The sequence below is a fragment of the Odocoileus virginianus genome, chromosome 5 (assembly GCF_023699985.2).
Source record: "Odocoileus virginianus isolate 20LAN1187 ecotype Illinois chromosome 5, Ovbor_1.2, whole genome shotgun sequence".
Taxonomy (NCBI): Eukaryota; Metazoa; Chordata; class Mammalia; order Artiodactyla; family Cervidae; genus Odocoileus; species Odocoileus virginianus.
The window spans coordinates 32,840,752-32,862,684 of record NC_069678.1 but is presented as its reverse complement, the minus strand read 5'-3'; the positions used below and the strand labels follow the sequence as shown (position 1 = coordinate 32,862,684).

At 40.2% G+C, this 21,933-nt stretch overlaps 1 protein-coding gene across 5 annotated transcripts in view; it reads left to right on the top strand.

Moving 5' to 3' along the window:
• Positions 1 to 21,933, top strand: part of SNX7 (sorting nexin 7) — a 726,766-nt gene that overhangs the window by 570,905 nt on the left and 133,928 nt on the right. Inside the window, exon 1 of one of the 5 annotated variants that reach the window (XM_070467752.1) lies at positions 3,594 to 3,843. The exons of 1 other annotated variant lie outside the window; for it this stretch is intronic. In XM_070467752.1, the coding sequence (XP_070323853.1) occupies positions 3,604 to 3,843 (240 nt within the window). In that variant the 5' untranslated portion in view covers positions 3,594 to 3,603. Of the gene's footprint in view, positions 1 to 3,593; positions 3,844 to 21,933 lie in introns of those variants that run through there. 3 more of the 5 variants (XM_070467754.1, XR_011487786.1, XM_020911952.2) reach the window with 3 other exon arrangements.

The window sequence follows — 21,933 nt, the reverse complement described above, 5'->3', positions numbered from 1 at the left end:
GTTTGTGCCAGAGATCCCAGGGATATATTACTCAACCAGGGTTTCTTGTAGTTTTTGAATTGTGGCTTCCAAAAGAACCATAGTTAGGATTTCGGGGGGAGAGGTCTCTCCCACTTTGAGCCTAGGCTGATCCAGGGAGAGTTTTGTTATTCAGAGAATACTTTACAAATTTCCATTTCCATTATTCTCTCATGACAATTCAAACTCATACTTTTAGATTATTTAGGCCAATCCTACCACCCCACCCTTGGGAGCTGGCAGAGTATCATTCAAATGTTTAGTCTCATTCTCTCACTTAAGCATTCTTTGTTTTTTGATGCTAGAAGTCAATTACTTCCTTGAAAGCTCATCCGTGCATTTAAAAAGATTCTTGTTATAGTTTGTCAGGATATTTAGCGGAAGGATTGTAGAATTATCTATTTTGCTACAATCCAAGAACCAACAGTCCCCAAATATCCTTATAAGCCCTCTCCTCTATTTTTTAAGGCAACATGCATAACACTTTCTTTCAGCGAGTCTTATTTACCAGTTATTATTTACCTTGGGTAAGTTATTAAATGTCAGCTTGCCATGGCAGCTACTATTCCTGGTCCTCCTGAAGCCCCAAGATCTGGCAGAAGTCATGATTTGTCCTTTGTGCAAAAGATACATTGGGTTTGCTTCTCCTGCTTTTCTCCCAACACAATCATCCATGAACTTACTGACTGATTTATTTCCCATTAGATTTTGCGCAACACATTTTTTCCTGATCAATTAAATCACCTCCAGTAAAACAAGCAATGCTCATGGGGTGACCTGTCTTATCATGGGTCTCATTACCAGAAACAGCTGACTTTATGAATGGTTGAATGGCATATTAAGAGGCAGTTATGGTCTCTGGAGATCCTACCTGGAAAATATGAGAAAGAGGGAGCTTTTTGATAAGATGTACGTTCTCAGAACCAAAAATTAATATATGATATTAATCAGAATAAAAGTCCCAAAACCAAGGGACAAAACAGGGTAGGACTTCTCTTAATACTATATCCGTATTTAAAGTTTTGTACTATAATGATTCAGAGAGTTTAGTACCCAACTAAGAACTGTTTCATTAAAGGACCCAGTGATGATCCTATTTAATGGGAAACTGGGACTGTTATGTGGCAATTTAGTATTTTCCATACCACTGAATACATAGGCATGGCATGTTGGTAATTAAACTCTAAAATGTAGCCCATCAGGTATAAAATATTAACAGAGTTACAGCAGAACCACAGGAGGAATAGATGTGTTAGACGTGTGTGTGTGTGTGTGTGTGTGTGCGTGCGCGCGCGCTCAGTGGGGTCCAATTCTTTGTGACCCCACGGACTTTAGACCACTTGACTCCTCTGTCCTTGGGATTTTCCAGGCAAGAATACTGGAGTGGGTTGGCATTTCCTTCTCCAGGACCTCTTCCCTACGCAGGGATCAAACCTTGTGTTTCCTTCATTGGCAGGTATATTCTTTACCATTGTGCCACCTGGGAAGCCCTTTAGACTTAGAGCTACTCCAGATGTGAGCAGGTTTGGATTTTCTTCCTTTGGGGAGCTGAGGACTATATTCCCAGGAGTTTGAAGCATAGCTGAAGTATATTTAGCAGAAATTGGGAAAAGAAAATACAAAGTATGTGAGGAACTGTGATTTTAATGTTGGGTGGCCAAAGGAATGAGTTATAGTAGGGATTGTTTTTTTGTCTTTGGCTGACCAGTATCAATCTGGACTTAATATGCTTAGAAATCTAATTTGTCTTTTAAATGTCTAATTTGTCTTTTAACCCCCTTTCGGGGTTTTGGAAGTAGAATAATTAACAGAGAAACAGGACTGTGGGCACTTTTGTGGTGTAACTGCAAAGGAAGTTCTCAGAGACAGCTGCGGTGCTGTTGTGGGGATCAGCACGTGGAGTTCAGTGATATCACTGTCTGTGGCAGTGTGTGGAGGGGGTGCGCTATCTGGGGTTCAGTACTGGTGGTGGCAACGTCTGCTGTATTAATTCCGTGGTATGAGTTTGGCTGTGATACAAGCTTGGTTTGTTCTGTCCATTTTCTGAGCCTGTCTCCATGCTTTCTGGCAATCCTCTGAGTCACAGTACCCTTAAGAATTTCCTGGTTCAGACTGCAGTTCAAAAAACTTGAATCTTTCTCACTAGCCAGTGTGAGCTTAGAGAGGAAAACGTCTTTTAATAACTTGTATCTTTCCTATTCTCTTAGCAGAGAGACTTTTTGAGTGAGTACATCTGCTACCGTGGTTTATTAATAAATAATGTGATCTCTAATCTTAAAATGTTATAATCTAATAAAGAATGTAAGGCATTTACATAAAATAAATGCAATCTATTACATAAAATAAAAGTAAATGCTAAACTGGCAACAGACTGTGTCAATCAGAAAATCTTCTTCAAAGACATGGGATTACAGTAAATTCCTGAAGGATGGGCAGGAGATGGTATTTTGGGTACAGGAACCATAAACCATAGGAAGGAGCCTATGAAGTGTGTGTTTGAAGAAGTGTGTGAAGCTTGAAGAAGTGTGTTTATGAACTGAAACCAATATGATTGGTTAAGAGGCCCCTATTACTAAGGCCTTGTCTTCTAATCAGAAAGAGAAATTCTCCTACACGTCTAAACTTTTTTCTGAAGTTAAACATGTTAAACATTAGGCTAAACATTTTGCCACAGACATTTTAGAAACCAAGTTTGAATTAGCCTCTGCTCTCTGTGCAAACTTCTTAGCTATTCTTTCCTGGCTGATGGGAGGAAAGAGTCGGGGCGGAGGTGAGTAAGTAATAAAACCTGAACATAGTTCCAAATATATCGATTTACATTCAATTTTCCTTTATTTTTGGAATTTCTTTTTTTAATCATTTTTAATATTAATAAAAAGCAGCGAACAACTAAACAGTTACGGCTTTGCATTGGCAGTGTAAAGACTGAAGACTATTTCTCGATGGCAATGTCCAGTCACGCTTGCTGTCCTTGACCCTTAGTAACATTCTTGCTCACTGACTTCAGGAAGACTTCCAGGAGTAAAGATACATTTGAAAGTGGCTGAAAATAGTTTTAAAATCCAACTTTCCTGGCTTGATAGTGAAATGACCACACAGTCTGGTCACTGGGTCAAAAATCAATTACAAAACAGAAGAGTTTTTGCATTAGCCTTAGTAAAAGACGGACTCGAAAACCACAACCGGGGCGGGGGGGGACTGGGGGGGGGGGGGGGAGCAACCATTAAACTACAGGAAATACAGTAATGGTTTTTTCTCTTGGCGAGATGGGTCGACTGCTTTCCAGCCCCGCTGTGGATCCTCTGAAGTTCGCGGTTCGCTGTCGCTTCTGCCCAGACCCCCGCCCCGGTAGAAGCCCTCGCAGGGTAGCCCAGCAGCCAGGTCCCACTCCCTACCTTCAGGAGGTCGCGTCCCAGGCCCCACCCTAGCCAGAGCCCCCGAGTCCCACCCCTTCGCCTCCGGCAGGCCCCAAGCCAGGTGGGGACGAGCCCAGGCCGGGCGTTCGCTCCAGCAGTTCCGCGTCTGCGCAGCGGACGTGGGGCTGGAGCGGGGCCGGCCGGGGAGGCGCAGGATGCGCGGGAGCCAATGGGCAAGCTCGGGGAAGCCGGGCTGGCGGCGACGGCCGGACCGGCTCGCACTCTGGGGATGGAGGGCGAGTGCCGGGCGTCTCAGGCGCGCTCCTGGGGCCTCCCGGCTGGGGGCGCCGGCCGGGACAGCCCGGGGGGTGACGCCCCCCTCCCCGGCAGCATCAGCTCCTCCGCCCTGCTGCAGACCGAGGTGCTGGATCTGGACGAGGACGAGGACGACCTGGAGGTGTTCAGTAAGGTGAGGGCGGCGCGTCCCGGGAAAGTTCCAAGTCAACTCCCGGAGCTGGCCCCGCGGTGCGGCGGCCGCCCTAGCGCGCTCCCCCGGCCCCGCTGGAGGCTCGGAGCGGCGGGTGGGTGGGTCTTCCCAGGCCGCCTGATCCTGCCTGGCTGTTCGCCCCCCCCGGGACTGACTCCCAGCAGGTCCCGAATTGCTGCAGTTCACTCTTCTGCACTTTGACCTTGCGTTCGGCAGGGCCATAGCTTCGTGGAGTCTGCAAAGTTGTGCCATTGCCCACTTTTCTCCTCTTTCCTTCTCTGACGCGGATATTTCCAGGGACAGTGCTGGAACCGGGGAGGCGGTGGCCGGAACGTGCCCCCGCCCCTGGCAGCTTCTTTTAGGGCGCAGCCAGCCCTAAACCCTGGGAGCGAAATCACCCGAGTCTAGGGAAATTATTCTCGATTTAGTGTTGTTGCTGGTTTTGGATTGGAGACTTGGGTGGCGCCGGAGGTGAGTCTTAAGAGGCGTGAGGGAATCCCTCTTCAGGAGAAAACAGTTCGTGTGTCCAACTAGGAAGCTCCTGCGCTGCGGAGCTTAGGATTTTTTAGCTCCTGCCACCCAACTCACTGCCGGCGCTTTCATTTTTAAACCTAACCCGGGGCAACCTAGAGACCAAAGGGCCCTCTGAACTTGCAGGATATTTGGAGAGAAATTGACTCGGACACTGGCGGACTTGTGGTGCCCGTAGGCTGATGGCTGTAATTTTGTTTTGGAAAAGAAAAATACCATTCTTGCGAGGCCGTTCAGTGCCACTGCAGCTTCTCTGAGTTGCTGCTGGTAGAAGAGTTGAGATGGGAACATTGTACTGATCATGACTAAGAAGCCTGCGCAGTAGGTTAAGTGTTACCTTGAGGTGTTAAGTAAAGCAACAGACTTCACCACTGTTTTATTCTGGGAGAAAAGTTATAAAGTGAACAAGCATACTCAGACCCCAAAGAGGAATATGCAAAACTCGCCCCCCTTTTCCCTTTAGGATTAAGTGAAGTGGTAGGCACAGGTGTATTGGGGAAGTTAAGATGGAGTATCTGGTTTATATCCTTGATGAAATCACATGACCTTTCAGTGTGTTTAAATTGTAAAACAGTGGAATTATTTTTTATTTACTTGTAAAAAGTTTACATTGACTTTTTGTTGTTGTTATTGTTGCTCCACACATACTTTATGTTCAGATCAAGGACAGTTGATCAGTTCTTATTTATATTGCCTTCTAAGATACCATTGTTTAGTTGCTAAGTCACGTCTGACTCCTTGGGACCTGGTGGGTTATAGCCCACCAGGCTTCTCTGTCCATGGGGTTTCCCAGGGAAGAAAACTGGAGTGGGTTGCTGTTTCCTTCTCCAGGGGACCTTCCTGACCCAGGGATCAAAGCTGTGTCTCTTGCCTTGAAGGAGGATTGTTTACCGCTGGAGCCGCCAGACTCTGAGGGTTAGCCTTTGGGGCTCTGCACTGTGAAGCTTGGGGTGGGGAGGATGAGTACAGGAGTGTGTAGAGAGTGGCAAGTGGGATCATCTGGGATGGTTTACATTTGTCATGTGGTTTCTCTTTCCCCAGATTCTAAGTGTCCTGACCTCCACCAAGAATCACTGTTTTAATGAGCCTCTTGTAGTCTGAGGCCGATCTTAGATGAAGCTAATGAAATTTGAGTTTGGTCTGTTTTTTTTGCCTAGGTCTCTGGAAAATGTAAGATAGTGCGAGTAGTACAGGTTCTAGGTGGGACAGGAATGACAGATTGTAGCCAGAAGCATATCTAAGTAAGCATTTCTGGTGAATTGCTTAAAGCCATCTCAGAGGAAAGGAATCTAGAACTCTGTGACTCCAATCAGCTGTTGAGCTTTCTTTTCTCATTCTAAATAAAACAATTGTTTTTCCACCTAATTTTGTTTTGTAATTGTGTATTCTGTTTTAAAAGAATGTAAGTTTCAGCAACATGCTTAACCACTGCATTATTAAGCAGTGCATATAATAATGTGCAATATTGTATCTTTACCTTAACCTATGTGTCTGGCTTCTATAGAAGAGGGCCTTAACTTTTCTATGGGTCCAGTACAACACTAGCAAGCAGGATGGATCCACATGTGTGAGTCCTGCTTGATTATATGTTAGTAAGTTGAATTTTGCAACCATTAACTGCAGTTCTACAAGCAAATTTAAGAAACTCGTCTTCATTTGGCCTGCTCTCTCTACTGCTGCCTTTTTAGCCTGCTCCTCTGTAGAACCCTGCCACTGTCCAGCATACCCTAAGGTGGTATCACCTATTGCTTTTGAAGTGTACTAACTTTACCCTTCAGAACTTTGAGATTGACAATTTCCATATTCAGTTTATATTTAAAATTATATCTGTTATTTTCTTAGATTATTTATGAGTATATATGCTGTACCCCTGTCCAGGTGCTTTTTCTTTTAATCTTTTTTATAATGGAAGTAGAGTTGATATACAATAGTATAGTAGTTTCTGCTGTATGATGTAGTAATTTGACATTTATATGCATTATGAATTGATCACCATAATAAGTCTGCTGCTACTGCTGCTAAGTCGCTTCAGTCGTGTCCGACTCTGTGTGACCCCATGGACTGCAGCCCACCAGGCTCCTCCGTCCCTGGGATTCTCCAGGCAAGAACACTGGAGTGGGTTGCCATTTCCTTCTCCAGTCTAGTAACCATCATAAAGTTACTGCAATATTATTGACTGTATTCTCTACATGTACATTACATACCTGTGACTTTGTTGCTTTATAACTGAAAGTTTGCCCTTTTTAATCCCTTTTACCTATTTCTCCCTCTCTCTTCCAAACTGCTAGTTTGTATCTATGGATCTTGTTTCTATTTTGTTTGTTCATTTGTTCTGTTTTTTTTTTTTTTAATTCTACATATAAATGAAATGATAAAACATTTGTCTGACTTATTTCATTTAACATAATACCCTCTAGGTCCATCCATGTTGTTGCAGGTGGCAAAATTTTATTCTTTTTTTATGGCTGAGTAATATTCAGTTGTGTACATATATACACAGCATCGTGTCTGTTCATCTATTGATGGACACTTAGATTGCTTCCATAACCTGGCTGTTGCAAATGATGCTACTGTGAGAATGAAAAAAAAGGAGTGAAAGTGTTAGTTGCCCAGTTGTGTGCCACTCTCTGCAAACCCATGTACTGTACCTGCCAAGCTCCTCTGTCCATGGAATTTTCTGGGTAAGAACATTGGCATGGATAGCCATTCCCTGCTCCAGAGGATCTTCCTGACCCAGGGATCAAACTTGGGTCTCCTGCACTGCAGGAGATTCTGACACTGCACTGACAGATTCTTTACTCTCTGAGTCACTAGGGAAGCAAGTGAGCATTGGCATGCATGCATGCATGCTAAGTTGCTTTAGTTGTGTCCAACTCTTTGTGACCCTGTGGACCATAGCCCACCAGGCTCCTCTGTCCTTGGGATTCTCCAGGCAAGAATACTGAAGTCGTTTGCCATTCCCGTCTCCAGGGGATCTTCCTAATCCAGGGATCAAACCCACATCTCATGTCTCCTGCATTGGCAGGCATAATCTTTATCACTAGCACAACCTGGGAAGCCCGAAGATATATATGGGTGCGTATATCTTTTCAAATTAGTGTTTTCATTTCTTCAGAAGTGGGATTGCTGGATCATATGATCATTCTTAATTTTTTGAGAAACCTTCATGCTGTTTTCCGTAGTGACTGCACCAATTTACATTCCCACCAATAGTGCACAAGGGTTTCCTTTTCTCCAAATTTTTACCAACACTTGTTTTTTGTTGTTCATTTTATAAAAACCATTCAGACAGGTATGAGGTGATGTCTGTCATATTATGGTTTGGATTTGCATTGCCCTAGTGATTAGTGACATTGAACATTCTTTTCCACTGTCTTCTGACCATCTTTTTGTCTTCCTTGGATAACTGTCTATTCAGGTCTTCTACTCATTTTTAAATTGGGTTGTTTCTTTTGTTTTGCTTATTTTCTTTTTCATGATTTTTCATTTTATATTGAGTTGAAGGAATTCTTTATATATTTTGGATATAACACCCTTATCAGATATATCACTTGCAGATAACTTCTCCCATTCTGTAGGTTGCCTTTTCATTTTGTTGATGGCTTTCTTTGCTATGCAAAAGCTTCTTAGCTTGATATAGTCCCATTTGTTTAATTTTGCTGTTCGTACCCTTGCCTGAAGAGACAAATTCTTAGATTGCTGAGACCAAGGTTAAAGAGGAGCTGCCTTTGTTTTCTTTTAGGAGTTTATGGTTTCAGGTGTTACATTTAAGTCTTTTTTTTTTTTTTTTTTTTTTACATTCTTTAATCCATTTTGAATTTACTTCTTTTTTTAGTATAATAAAATGGCTCAGTTTCAGTCTTTTGCATGTCACTGTCCAGGTTTCCCATCACCATCTATTGAACAGACTGTCTTTTCCCTACTATATATTCTTATACCACTTTTCATAAATTAATTGACCATGTAAGCATGGGTTTATTTCTGGACTTTCTGTTCAGTTTCATTGATCTATGTATCTTTTTTTGTGCCAGTACCATACTGTTTGTTTACTATAGTTTTTTTTAGCATAGTTTGAAACCAGGGAACATGATACTGCTCACATTGTTCTTCTTTTTTAAGATTGCATTGATTACTCAAGGTCTTTTGTGATTCCATACACATTTTAGGATTCCTTGTTTCACTTCTGTGAAAAATGCCATTCATATTTTGATAGGGCTTGTATTGAATCTGTAGGTTGCTTTGAGTAATATGGACATTTTAACAATATTAATTCTTTCAGTCCATGAACATGGTATATCTTTCCATTGATTTATATTGTCTTCAATTTCTTTTATCAGTGTCTTATAGTTTTCAAAGTATAGTTCTTTTACCTTGTTAGTTAAATTTATTCCTTGGTATTTTTTTTTTTTGAAGTTATTGTAAGTGGAATTATGTTCTTATTTCTCAGATAGTTCATATTAGTGTATAAAAACACAACAAATTTCTGTATGTTGATTTTTGTATCCTGCAGCTTTAATGAATCCATTTATTTAGTAGTTTTTTGGTGGAGTTTTTTTTTTCTCTTTTTATAGTGTCATGTCATCTACAAACAGTGATAGTTTTTACTTCTTTCTTTTCAATTTATAATTCTTTTTACCTCTTTTTGTTGGAATGCTGTGCCTTAGATTCTCAATACTGTGTTGAATAAAAGTGATGAGAGTCAGTTCAGTCGCTCAGTTGTGTCCGACTCTTTGCGACCCCATGAATCGCAGCATGCCAGGCCTCCCTGTCCATCACAAACTCCTGGAGTTTACTCAAACTCATCTCCATTGAATCAGATGCCATTCAACCATCTCATCCTCTGTCGTCCCCTTCTCCTCCTGCCCTCAGTCTTTCTCGGCATCAGCGTCTTTTCCAATGAGTCAGCTCTTCACATCAGGTGGCCAAAGTACTGGAGTTTGAGCTTCAAGTTCAGTCCTTCCAATGAACACCCAGGACTGATCTCCTTTAGGATGGACTGGTTGGATCTCCTTGCAGTCCAAGGGACTCTGAAGAGTCTTCTCCAACACCGCAGTTTAGAAGCATCAATTTTTCTGTGCTCAGCTTTCTTCACAGTCCAACTCTCACATCCACACATGACCACTGGAAAAACCACAGCCTTGACTAGGCGGACCGTTGTTGGCAAAGTAATGTCTCTGCTTTTTAACATGCCCTCTAGGTTGGTCATAACTTTCCTTCCAAGGAGTAAGTGTCTTTTAATTTCATGTCTGCAGTCACCATCTGCAGTGATTTTGGAGCCCAGAAAATAAAGTCAGCCATTGTTTCCACTGTCTCCCCATCTATTTCCCATGAGGTGATGGGACCGGATGCCATGATCTTAGTTTTCTGAATGTTGAGCTTTAAGCCAACTTTTTCACTCTCCTTTTTCACTTTCATCAAGAAGCTCTTTAGTTCTTCTTCACTTTCTGCCATAAGGGTGGTGTCATCTGCATATCTGAGGTTATTCTGTTTCTCCCGGCAGTCTTGATTCCAGCTTGTGTTTCCTCCAGCCCAGCATTTCTCATGATGTACTCTGCATATAAGTTAAATAAGCAGGGTGACAATATACAGCCTTGATGGACTCCTTTTCCTATTTGGAACCAGTCTGTTGTTCCATGTCCAGTTCTAACTGTTGCTTCCTGACCTGCATACAGTCAGATGGTCTGGTATTCTCATCTCTTTCAGACTTTTCCACAGTTTATTGTGATCCACACAGTCAAGGCTTTGGCATAGTCAATAAAGCAGAAATAAATGTTTTTCTGAAACTCTCTTGCTTTTTCGATGATCCAGCAGATGTTGGCAATTTGATCTCTGGTTCCTCTGCCTTTTCTAAAACCGGCTTGAACATCTGGAAGTTCACGGTTCATGTATTGCTGAAGCCTGGCTTGGAGAATTTTAAGCATCACTTTACTAGATGTGAGATGAGTGCAATTGTGTGGTAGTTTGAGCATTCTTTGGCATTGCCTTTCTTTGGGATTGGAATGAAAACTGACCTTTTCAAGTCCTGTGGCCACTGCTGAGTTTTCCAAATTTGCTGGCATATTGAGTGCAGCTCTTTCACAGCATCATCTTTCAGGATTTGAAATAGCTCAACTGTAATTCCATCACTTCCACTAGCTTTGTTCGTAGTAATGCTTCCTAAGGCCCACTTGTCTTCACATTCCAGGATGTCTGGCTCTAGGTGAGTGATCACACCATCGTGATTATCTGGGTCATAAAGATCTTTTTTGTACAGTTCTTCTGTGTATCTTGCCACATCTTCTTAATGTCTTTTGCTTCTGTTAGGTACCTACCATTTCTGTCCTTTATGGAGCCCATCTTTGTATAAAATGTTACCTTGGTATCTCTAATTTTCTTGAAGAGATTTGTAGTCTTTCCCAGTCTGTTGTTTTCCTCTATTTCTTTGCATTGATCACTGAGGAAGGCTTTCTTATCTCTCCTGGCTATTCTTTGGAACTCTGCATTCAAATGGGTATATCTTTCCTTTTCTCCTTTGCTTTTCTCTTCCCTTCTTTTCACAGCTATTTGTAAGTCCTGCTCAGACAGCCATTTTGCTTTTTAGCATTTCTTTTTCTTGGGGGTGGTCTTGATTCCTGTCTCCTGTGCAGTGTCACGAACCTCCATCCATAGTTCATTGGGCACTCTGATCTAGTCCCTTGAATCTATTTCTTACTTCCACTGTATAGTCATAAGAGATTTGATTTAGGTCATACCTGAATGGTCTAGTGGTTTTCTCCACTTTCTTTTATTTCAGTCTGAATTTGACAATAAGGAGTTCATGATCTGAGCCACAGTCAGCTCCTGGTTTTGTTTTTGCTGACTGTATAGAACTACTCCATCTTTGGCTGCAAAGAATATAATCAGTCTGATTTCGGTGTCGACCATCTGGTGATGTCCGTGTAGAGTGTTCTCTTGTCTTGTTGTGGACAACCTTATTTTGTTATTGATCGTAGAGGAAAAGCTTTCAGTTTTTCACCACTGTATATGTTAGCTGTGGATTTGTCATATATGGCCTTTATTATGTTGAGGTATGTTCCCTTATTCCCACATTGTTGAGAATGTTTCTTATAAATCGATGTTGAATTTTGTCAAATGCTTTTTCTTTATCTATTGGGATGATCATATGATTTTCATTCTTCATTTTGTTAATGTGGTTCGTGTGTGTGCTCAGTTGATTCAGTCATGTCTGACTCTTTGTGACCCCACGGATGTAGCCCACCGGCTCCTCTGTCCATGGGATTCTCCAGGCAAGAATACTGGAGTGGGTTGCCATGCCCTTCTCCAAGGGAACTTCCAACTCTGGGATTGAACCCTTGTCTCCTGAGGCTTCTACACTGCAGGCAGAATGTTTACTGCTGAGTCACTGAGGAAGTCTTTAATGTGGTTTATTGGGATACATTTGTGGATCAGAAGCTTTTTAAAGAGTAAGTTCTTTGGCTTATAATTATTTATTTTTTTCTCTCAGTGCATTACAAGTAAGTACCTGTTTAATACCTGTTAAATATTTTTGTGTAAGATGCTATGCTAAGGATTCTTTGGAACAAAGAAATGCAAGATTCATATCTTGTTATCACAGTCTTGGAGTTCAGCTGGAAGATGTGTCAGAAACTCTAAATGACAGTATACATCAAGAGAGATAGGAAAGTATTGTTCTGAGTTTTCAAATAATCCAGTTAGGAGAAAATGATATCAACTCTCAATAGAACACAGAGAATGCAGAGGATATTGACTTAAAAGGACAAGAATAGATGTGGAAGGTAGGAGAACATAAATGATAATTTGTAAAAAAAAAAAAAAAAAAGATAAGAAAAGGATAAAAAGTATAGCAATAATTTTAGAACTGGGCCAAAATAAGATGAGACTTGCAAACAATTTAACTAGAGAATAGGGACAAACTTGTCCATATATAAAAGAAAAAGTTCTTCTTTGGGGGGAAAAGAATATATTAAAATAAGTTGCCTTTATTTTTATTAAATACTGTAATGTGTAGAAGAAATAGGAGTTGAAACAGAGCATAGGTGAATATGTCACAGTGAAACACTGAGATATTTATGTGCTACTCAGTAAATAATAGCTCAGTATATAATAGCAAATGCAGTGAAGATCTATATTATTTAGGATAATCAGGGAATTTACAGATATAATTATTGTCATCACCACTAGTTGACTTCAGGAAGTCATGGTATGTAGGCTTAGTGCTCAGAAGCTGGAGCTTCTGAGGTAAAAATTCTTTTTAAAAATAATGGGGCAGAAAAAAGGTTCTGGAAGGTGTGTGCGTGTGTTCTCCGTCACATCCCACTCTTTGCAACCACATGGACTGTAGCCCGTCAGGCTCCTCTGTTCATGGGATTTTCCAGGCAAGAATACTGGATTGGGTTTCCATTTCCTTCTCCATCTGGAAGGTACAGACAAACAGAATTAATTTCAAGCTCTGACAAAGCTTTAAAAGCAGCAGAACTATTTAGTATATTTAGTATAAACACTTTGAAAAGAAGGAGGTTATCATTTTTAATGAGAATGGTGGATAACTAAGATTATTTTTATAGTAAATTAGAAATATAACAATGTATATATTGCTTGTTATATATATTGTATATATTATATATAGAACACTATATATTATATGTTATATATATAACAGTATATATGTTATATGTATAACAATGTATATATTATTTCAAAAGTTTGAAAGAAACACTCATATTTTTGTGTAAGAGGTTATTTTTGAAAGAAAAATTAGCTCTGTTGTTGAGACTTCGAGCTTTGATATGTGTGTCTGTTTGTATGTGTGTGTGTGTGTGTGTGTGTGTGTGTATAATCTTTAATCAATGGAGGGACAATTATACTATTTAATAGTTCTATCAAATACTTAGAAGATATTGGAAGTCTGGTTATTAATTTTTCACATATGTTCTCGGAACCATCTTTATTTAGCTCCTATTGTTTGCCTCTATTAGTCATGATCATGATAAGAATCAGAATTCTCTCCATTGATTTAAATGAAGAGTTTAATGCAAGGACTATTTATAGCATTTTGGGCAAGTTTCAGGAACAAAGAAAGGATACTGAGGCATTTAGAGACTTGCAGTAATAAAAAGCCATTAGAACCCCTAGTTCTAAAGGGAAGAGAAATGGAAATAGTGTTGCTGGAACCCAAGCTGTGTAGAAGGGGCCACTTCCACATGAGCTGTGTTGACACAGAGATGAAGCTAGAAACATTCCACTGCCTGAAGTGTGGTCCCAAAGTAGGGAGGAAATGTAGCAGTGTATATATTTATTTGAACAAACTATTGAAGAAATCACTCACGTTTTGGTTGTAAAGGTTATTTTGGAAAGAATTAGCTTTCCAAAAGCTATAGTTGTTGAGACATCCAGCTCTGATGTGTATGTATGTGTGTGTAAAATCACTTTAGCCTCAGCTAAAGTTCCAGGCAACATCCAGCATTAAATGACTAGCTTGTGAGTAAAGATGTCTAGCATGATGTCAGTCCTTAGCATTGAGGCATGGTATCTTCTCAGCTGAGGCCCCGCACATAATGCAGGTGAGACATCCCATTTCTGCTGTATCCTGTCAGAATTCTTGACCCAGTAAACCACTGAGCATAATAAAATATAAAAACAAAATATCTTGGGTTGTTTTGTTATTCACAGTAGAAACTATAATAAAAGCTAATAGTCTGTAAAACATAATTGGTCTTTCGGATCTTTTGATAAATACAGGATCACAACAGGCAAGTCACGTGTTCCCCTTTCTCTGACCCTCGTCTTGATCCTGCCTACATGAGCCTTAGCATTTTGATGGTTAAATAAAGAGGAACCGATAAAGGAAAATAGGGCTGATCCAGAACTATTTCTCTTCCTCCCTGTAGACACTCCACTGTCTACCAGCTCAGCCTTCTTATATGTTAAGTACTCTTATATGCCTTCCAGAGGAGGAAGAGTAGGTGAATGAAGCAGAAAGATGGAAAATCCTCAAAGTCTCCTTATGAGTGAGCATATATGGTCAACAATAGAATCAAAACAAATGAGGAACTTGCAGGGTAAATTTGGATAGATTGTTTAGAGGATCATTTTATGTACAAGCATTCCTAGTGGTTTTCAGTGACTGAATGATAATATACCCAGATGACACAGTTTCTGAACAAACAACATATTTTCAAGGTCATATGGAGTATTAATTGTACTGTAATTTGAACTGTCTATGCAGCTGAAGTTCCATTCCACCTTCTGCATTTTAAAGGAGAGTTGATAGTCTGTGTCAGAAAACAGCAGTCTTCTGTGGATACCAGTGACCTGATTGTTTGGAATACTGTTTTGCAAGAGAGTCTTAGGTTGAGTCTGGGCTTGGCAGAAGAGGGTTTGGATCCAGCAGTACTGTCACTGGCACAAGGTCTGGGGAGGGCTGCTGCAGTAGTGACAGTCTCACTGTACGTTTGCCATCGCGAAGGAGAATAAACCAAGGGCTTTCACTGATGATATGTTCTGGCAACCATGGGCCCTGAAGAAAGGCTGGGAAGAACAAAATGTAGTTTAGCTTGGAAAACGACTTGGGCTGATTTTTTAAACAAACTTTATGAAGAGTTCTTCCAGTGGGTTAAATGTTTGTAGTTTTGAAGGGCAGAACTAGAACCTAGGTCAAAGTATATGGAGATCATTTTAGGTCAGTTGATGGAATACTTTTCTAATTGAAGGTTCCAGGATAAAAGTTATACTCAGCTAGGCCATAAATTCTGTCACTGTAATTGCTCTAGGACAGACTGAATGATTAACTGTCTCTGAGGAGACGAGCATGTGATAGTTGCACAATCCCTTCCCACTATTAAGAGGCTGTTACAAATGGAATTTAAACTTGCCAGACTTAACCATGAGAGCAACAGGAAACCTTACAGAGGTGGTCCTACTCATCCTTTCAGCTGATCGGTGCAGCTTAATTTCCAAACTAAATTACGTTTTCAGTTCAGTTCAGTTGCTCAGTCGTGTCCGACTCTTCGCGACCCCATGAATCGCAGCACGCCAGGCCTCCCTGTCCATCACCAACTCCCAGAGTTTACTCAAACTCATGTCCATCGAGTCGGTGATGCCATCCAGCCATCTCATCCTCTGTCGTCCCCTTCTCCTCCTGCCCCCAATCCCTCCCAGCATCAGGGCCTTTTCCAATGAGTCAACTCTGCGCCTGTGTTTTACCATTCCCTAATTCTAATATTTCTCTTCCCACACCTGTTATCTTTTTCATTTAGTCCTCTGTTAATGGTGTGGCAATTTCTTAGCTATCTAGGATAAAATATCAGTGCTATGTCTTACCTTCTAATTATGCCTTTCACTCACTCTCTCTGTCCTTTACATATCTGAGAAATCCCATTTGGTCTCATCTTCTTGGTATCTCTGGAATTAGTGCCTCTTCCTGCTCCCATTGCTTCAGCCCTAAGTAGAATTGTGGTTACCTTTGAGAACCATTGGGCTTCCCTGGGGGCTCAGAGGGTAAAGCGTCTGCCTGCAATGCGGGAGACCTGGGTTCGATCCCTGGGTTGGGAAGATCCTCTGGAGAAGGAAATGGCAACCCAGTCCAGTACTCTTGCCTGGAAAATTCCTTGGATGGAGGAGCCTGGTAGGCTACAGTCCATGGGGTCGCAAAGAGTCGGACACGACTGAGCGAGTTCACTTCACTTCACTTCACTTTGAGAATCATTAATATAGCCTCAAGGTCCTCATTCTTCTGATGTTTTGCCTGTAGGCTGACCTACATCCTCACAGAGGACTGATGTTTCCAGAGCGCACAGCTCTGAGCATACTGAATATATTGTCACATTGTGTCATCCAGGCTCTGGGTGATTAGGCTACACCCTGGCTTTCCTTGCCTCTTCCCTCCCCCACCTACCTTTCTGTCTCTCGCCTTAGCACTCCAAATATGTTCCATGAGTCAGTTGGGTCACTTGGGAGCTTGTTAGGATTGCAGTATCAGAACCCACTCCAGACCAAATGAATCCGAATCAGTATTTTAACAGGATTCCTCAGTGATTTATTTGCACCTTACAATTTACTGTTGGGTCTCAACAAACCAAAATCCTTTCTGTTATTTATGGCCCATTGTAAAGCGACCTCTTTCCTAAGGACATTTTCATTCTCCAGCTAGAATTAATTTCTTCCCATTCTGGTCTTCCCGTAATAGTGTTCTGAATCTCATAATACCTAATATGTTTTGCCTTATAAAAAGGTATGTTTATTTCTCCTCTCTAAAATCTTGATTGCCTGTCTAGCTCCAATAAATTAAACTTCTTGAAGGTAGAAGAGTAGGAACTCTAAATATTAATGGAATAGATATATTAATGAATTATATGGCCTGTGCATTTTTTTTTTTCATACAGACGGACACAGTTATCACAGTAATTTGCCACTGATCTGTTTTCAGTAAATTTGGTTTGTATTGTATTGGTCTTTCCAGTCAGGTTACTAGACCAAATAGAATTTAAAATAAATTTGTCTTGATAAATGGTGAGTAAATGTTATTGATGGATGACACAGAGCTGTGTTGAGCATCAGTCCTAACAAAATCTCCTATTTAGATTTCATTAGGAGAGATAAACACAAAGAATTTAAAAACCCAAGAAAATCATTTAGAAACCTTTTATTTGGAGAAATAAATCCTGTTAAGCCAATAACACCTGTCTCAATCAGGGGGCTTAGTTGCGAGCAATGGAAATCAGCTCTGGCAGGAAGAATGAAATAGTAGCTCAGAGAGTAGATTTGAAGGCTGGAAATGCAGATACAGAAAAGGGCGGGCTCTAGAAGTATCTGTGTTGTTGAGTTGCTAAGTCGTGTCCAACTCTTTTGCAACTCCATGGACTGGAGCCTGCCAGGCTTCTCTGTCCATGGAATTTCCCAGGCAAGAGTAACAGAGTGGGTTACCATTTCTTTCTCCAGGTGATCTTCTCGACTCAGAGACTGAACCTGCATTTTCTGCATTGCAGGTAAATTCTTTATTGCTGACCAACCAGGGAAATGGCAGAATCTTTACCCAGTTTTATATTTGGAAATAAGATTGGATGTTGTATAGCTAAAAGAAAATAAAATCCATGAAAACCTTTAGGGAGAAGAATTATATAGTTCTTTTGTGCAGATAACAATATTTTGTTTATTGGTCAGTGGCACTGGAGAAAATTATTACAAGTATTTCAGGAAAATAATATTAGAAGACCAGATTTGAATTTAATATACTTTATTCCATTGAGTTTTGAAGGTGGTGTTTTATTTTTGCAGTTTGGGGGCTCTGATAGGATGCTCTAGTGTAACCTTGATAGCCTGCTAGTTTTTACAAATGGCTAATGTGACAAAGATCCGTCTGGTCAAGGCTATGGTTTTTCCAGTGGTCATGTATGGATGTGAGAGTTGGACTGTGAAGAAAGCTGAGCACTGAAGAATTGATGCTTTTGAACTGTGGTGTTGAAGAAGACTCTTGAGAGTCCCTTGGACTGCAAGGAGATCCAACCAGTCCATCCTAAAGGAGATCAGTCCTGGGTGTTCATTGGAAGGACTGATGCTGAAGCTGAAACTCCAGTACTTTAGCCACCTCATGGGCAGAGTTGACTCATTGGAAAAGACCCTGATGCTGGAAGGGATTGGGGGCAGGAGGAGAAGGGGACAACAGAGGATGAGATGGCTGGATGGCATCACCGACTCGATGGGCATGAGTTTGAGTAGACTCCGGGAGTTGGTGATGGACTGGGAGGCCTGGCGTGCTGCGATTCATGGGGTCACAAAGAGTCGGACACGACTGAGCGACTGAACTGAACTGAACTGAGTGTGATCAAAATAAAACACAGATTCAATAGTTATATAGTTGTAGTGTTCAAAATTTATTTTTTTATGCATTTTAAAATTGTATCACACACTTTTCAAAGATGATATTAGACTAAAAGTTAAACATTTACAGTTACTTTAAGAAGATACTTTAAAGTTGTCTCAATGAACAAATAAAAATTTATAGGCTTGAATGGTTTTGCCTGTTTTAAACAGAATATTTGATTAAAAATTCTGACACTACATATATCTAGTCACCCTGGATAATGCAGTGTTACTTGTACTATTAATAAAAAAGGATGTCAGACAACCAAAATTATTAGCAAATACTGATATAAAAATCAATAAAACACACCTATGATAAAATAGAACAGAAGGTTAAATTGGCAGTTGTTAAAACTGATACTGAAATAATTTTTTTCGACCTTGAGAAATTCTTTGGTATGACATACCCTTTGAAAATTGTTTTTAACTGACTTTATTGAGATATAATTATATACCACAAATTTCATCCATTTTGGGTAGATGATTTTTTTTTAAAGTAAATTTACTGAGTTGTACAACCATCACTGTCAACTAGTTTTAGAACATTTTCATTTTCTACCCAAAATCTGTCATTCCATTTTCAGTTAGTACCCGTTTTTACTCCCAGCCATAGACAACTACTAATCTCCTATTTTCTGTCTCTATGAATTTGCCTTTTTAGGGCATTTCACATAAAAGGAATCATACATTTTTGTGTGTGTCTGGTTTCTTTTATTTAGCATAATATTTTATTTTTCTAATCATTTAAATTTTTTTGCTATAAGAAATAAAAGTTTTATTCTAAAATGAGAATCAGAGCTTGTTTGTTTAAAATGAAACATTAGGAATAGAAATCCTGTTTAGAATTAAAATGAAAACCTTATTATGCGTGACCAAAAACAAAAGGTAAACTCTTGGATTATGGGTTTTCAAAATTGGGGGAAAAAAGTCCCTCATTCATTCTTTTGTATTAACTCTGAAAAGGTTAAGTGTGTGCATCTGTGTGCATACATACATAACACATATGTACATGAATACATCTGTATTTAACCTGAATGAAGGTTGAATGGTATTTTTGGTCAGGCTCTACTAGATAATGCGGTAGTACAAACAGCCTCAAGTTCTTAGTGACTTATCTGCAAGAAAGACTTCTTTTCTTCCTCGTGTGACTGTGACTGTGACTGACTGTGAGTCTGGTCCAGGTTTTGGATCTACTTTATCTGGGGATCAAGACTGAAAAAGTGATGCCATCTTCCACAAAGGTTTTGTGGCAAATCCTATGTAAATGACGCGTTGAACCTTTCTGAATAAGGAAAGCTAATTTTTTTCTATAGCATATTAAATACAAGCAAGACAATTTTCCACTAGATAAGAAATTACTCAACATAATTGAGATAAATGGAAAGGCATTAGTCATGATTAATAACCTGCAATTGGTTAATGCTCATGAATAATCTGAGGAAGATCATACAGATCCTTAACAACCTCTAGCTGTGCAGCTGGCGCCTCTTTGGATTTCAGGTGCAGCATTCATTTATCCTGGAGTTCTCCATTCCCTTTTTATCAAGACCTATCAGATCAAAATGTGAATACTTCAAATTCTGCCACAGTAAATGTCAATATAAGTTTTGTTGGTTATACCTTCATCAAAGCCTCTGTTCTACCTGTTTGCCTCCTTTCTGGCCCCTCAGCATTTAAGTGCTTTCCTGCCGTAGGCATTATTGGTTTCCTGGACTGGAATCCACTTTCCTCCTTGTCTTTCATGGCTGGCTCCTTCTCACTTCACCTCCATAAAGACACCTTCCCTGATAGCTCTCTCAAAAGCACTCCTCTCACTCCTTGCCTTACACACTCCAGCAAATCACTCTGCTTTTTCTGGAATTTACTCTCTTTCTTTGTATCTGGACTTATCTTATTTTACTGTAGTTTTATTTGTTTATTATCTGTTACCCTCCCTGCTAATTACAGTGTAAGCTTCATGAGAGAAGGCATCATGGCAGCCAGTCTTGACCACTATAGAATCCCCAGCCCAGTGTTTAACACATTGTTGACATTCTATGAACCTTTGTTAAATGAAATAACACTGCTACACTAGGTGCTTTTTGTGTGTGCATATGGGTGGTGGCGGCCGATTCTTGGCCCTTCCAATTAAGAAATAAGTGATTTGGAGATAATTATTATCCCTATACTACTGGGATTCCCAGGTGGCACTAGTGGTAAAGAATCTGCCAGCCAATACAGGAGACCTTGGAGACTCAGGTTTGATCCCTGGGTAGAGAAGATCTCCTGGAGGAGGGCATGGCAATCCACTCCAGTGTTCTTGCTTGGAGAATCCCATGGACAGAGGAGCCTGGTGGGCTACAGTCCATGGGGTTGCACAGAATCATACACGACTGAAGCAACTGAGGACACAAAATCCATTTTAGCCAACTAGTGCACTTCTTGGGAACCATTTTTTAGTATATCCCTGAGTTGGGTGTGCAGTGTTATATCCCCATGGGACATATTTTCAACCTCTTTGGGAGTTCCGATTAGTATAATTGCTTTTTCTTGGCTTGCTCTGCTTCCAGTTAGCCATCACAGGAATCTACAATAGTAGAACAATAGTAGATTAGTAGTAGCAGTAGCTGGCTGACACCGTGTTTCATATATGTATCCATTACCACAGACTTATTTTAAAACAAATTTAGTAGACTCTTATCATTTATGGATTTGACATTCATGGCCTTAAATGTCTTTTACATGGAATGATGTGACATATCTCTAAGCCATACATATAAATGCATCTATGATTTGAAGGACACGGGCAGATTCTCAATGGTCTTTCAGTCTTAATGTTTTACTTACTTTTTTTCTTTCTTTTTTACTTGTCCTTGTTTCATATGTAGTAATCATTAAGATGCTAAAAATCTGAAACTTATTTTGACTTCTACCTACCTACCAACCAAAGGGCTTCCCAGGTGGTGCTAGTGGTAAAGAACCTGTTTGCCAATGTAGGAGACCTAAGAGATGCTGGTTCAATCCCTGGTTTGTATGGCTGTTTGCAAGAAAAAATCCTTACTAAAATTTTTTGGTGCGTCTTCTATACAATAGGCTTCACAGGTGGCACAGTGGTAAAAAATCTGCCTGCCAATGCAGGAGACGCAAAAGACACGGGTATGATCCCTGGGTCGGGAAGACCCCTTGGAGTAGACAGTGGCAACCCATTCCAGTATTCTTGCCTGGAGAATTCCATATACAGAGGAGCCTGGCAGTCTACAGTCCATGGGGTCTCAAAGAGTCAAACATGACTGAAGCGACTTAGCATATATGTACTAAAGGTGAAAAGGATTTAATTTTTAATTTTAAGTTTGATGAGAAAATTGTGAAAAGAAAATCAGTGGATCAAGAATATACCCTTATCCTACTTGAACTGCCTTTTATAAAACTTTAAAAATTATTTTTAATATAGAATATTTTCATGTATACTAAAGAATATGTATATATACATATGTATCCATATTACATCCATCACTATCAGTAATATAACTATATAATATCTATAACTACATAATATGTACAGGGGCAAACAGCCTGTGTGGCCAAATCTGGTCTGCATTTTGTTAGCAAATAAAGGTTATTGGCATATAACCACACCCATTGATTAATGTGTTGTCTGTGACTATTTTCACACTGTAGTGCCCAAGGTAAGTAATTGTAACAGAG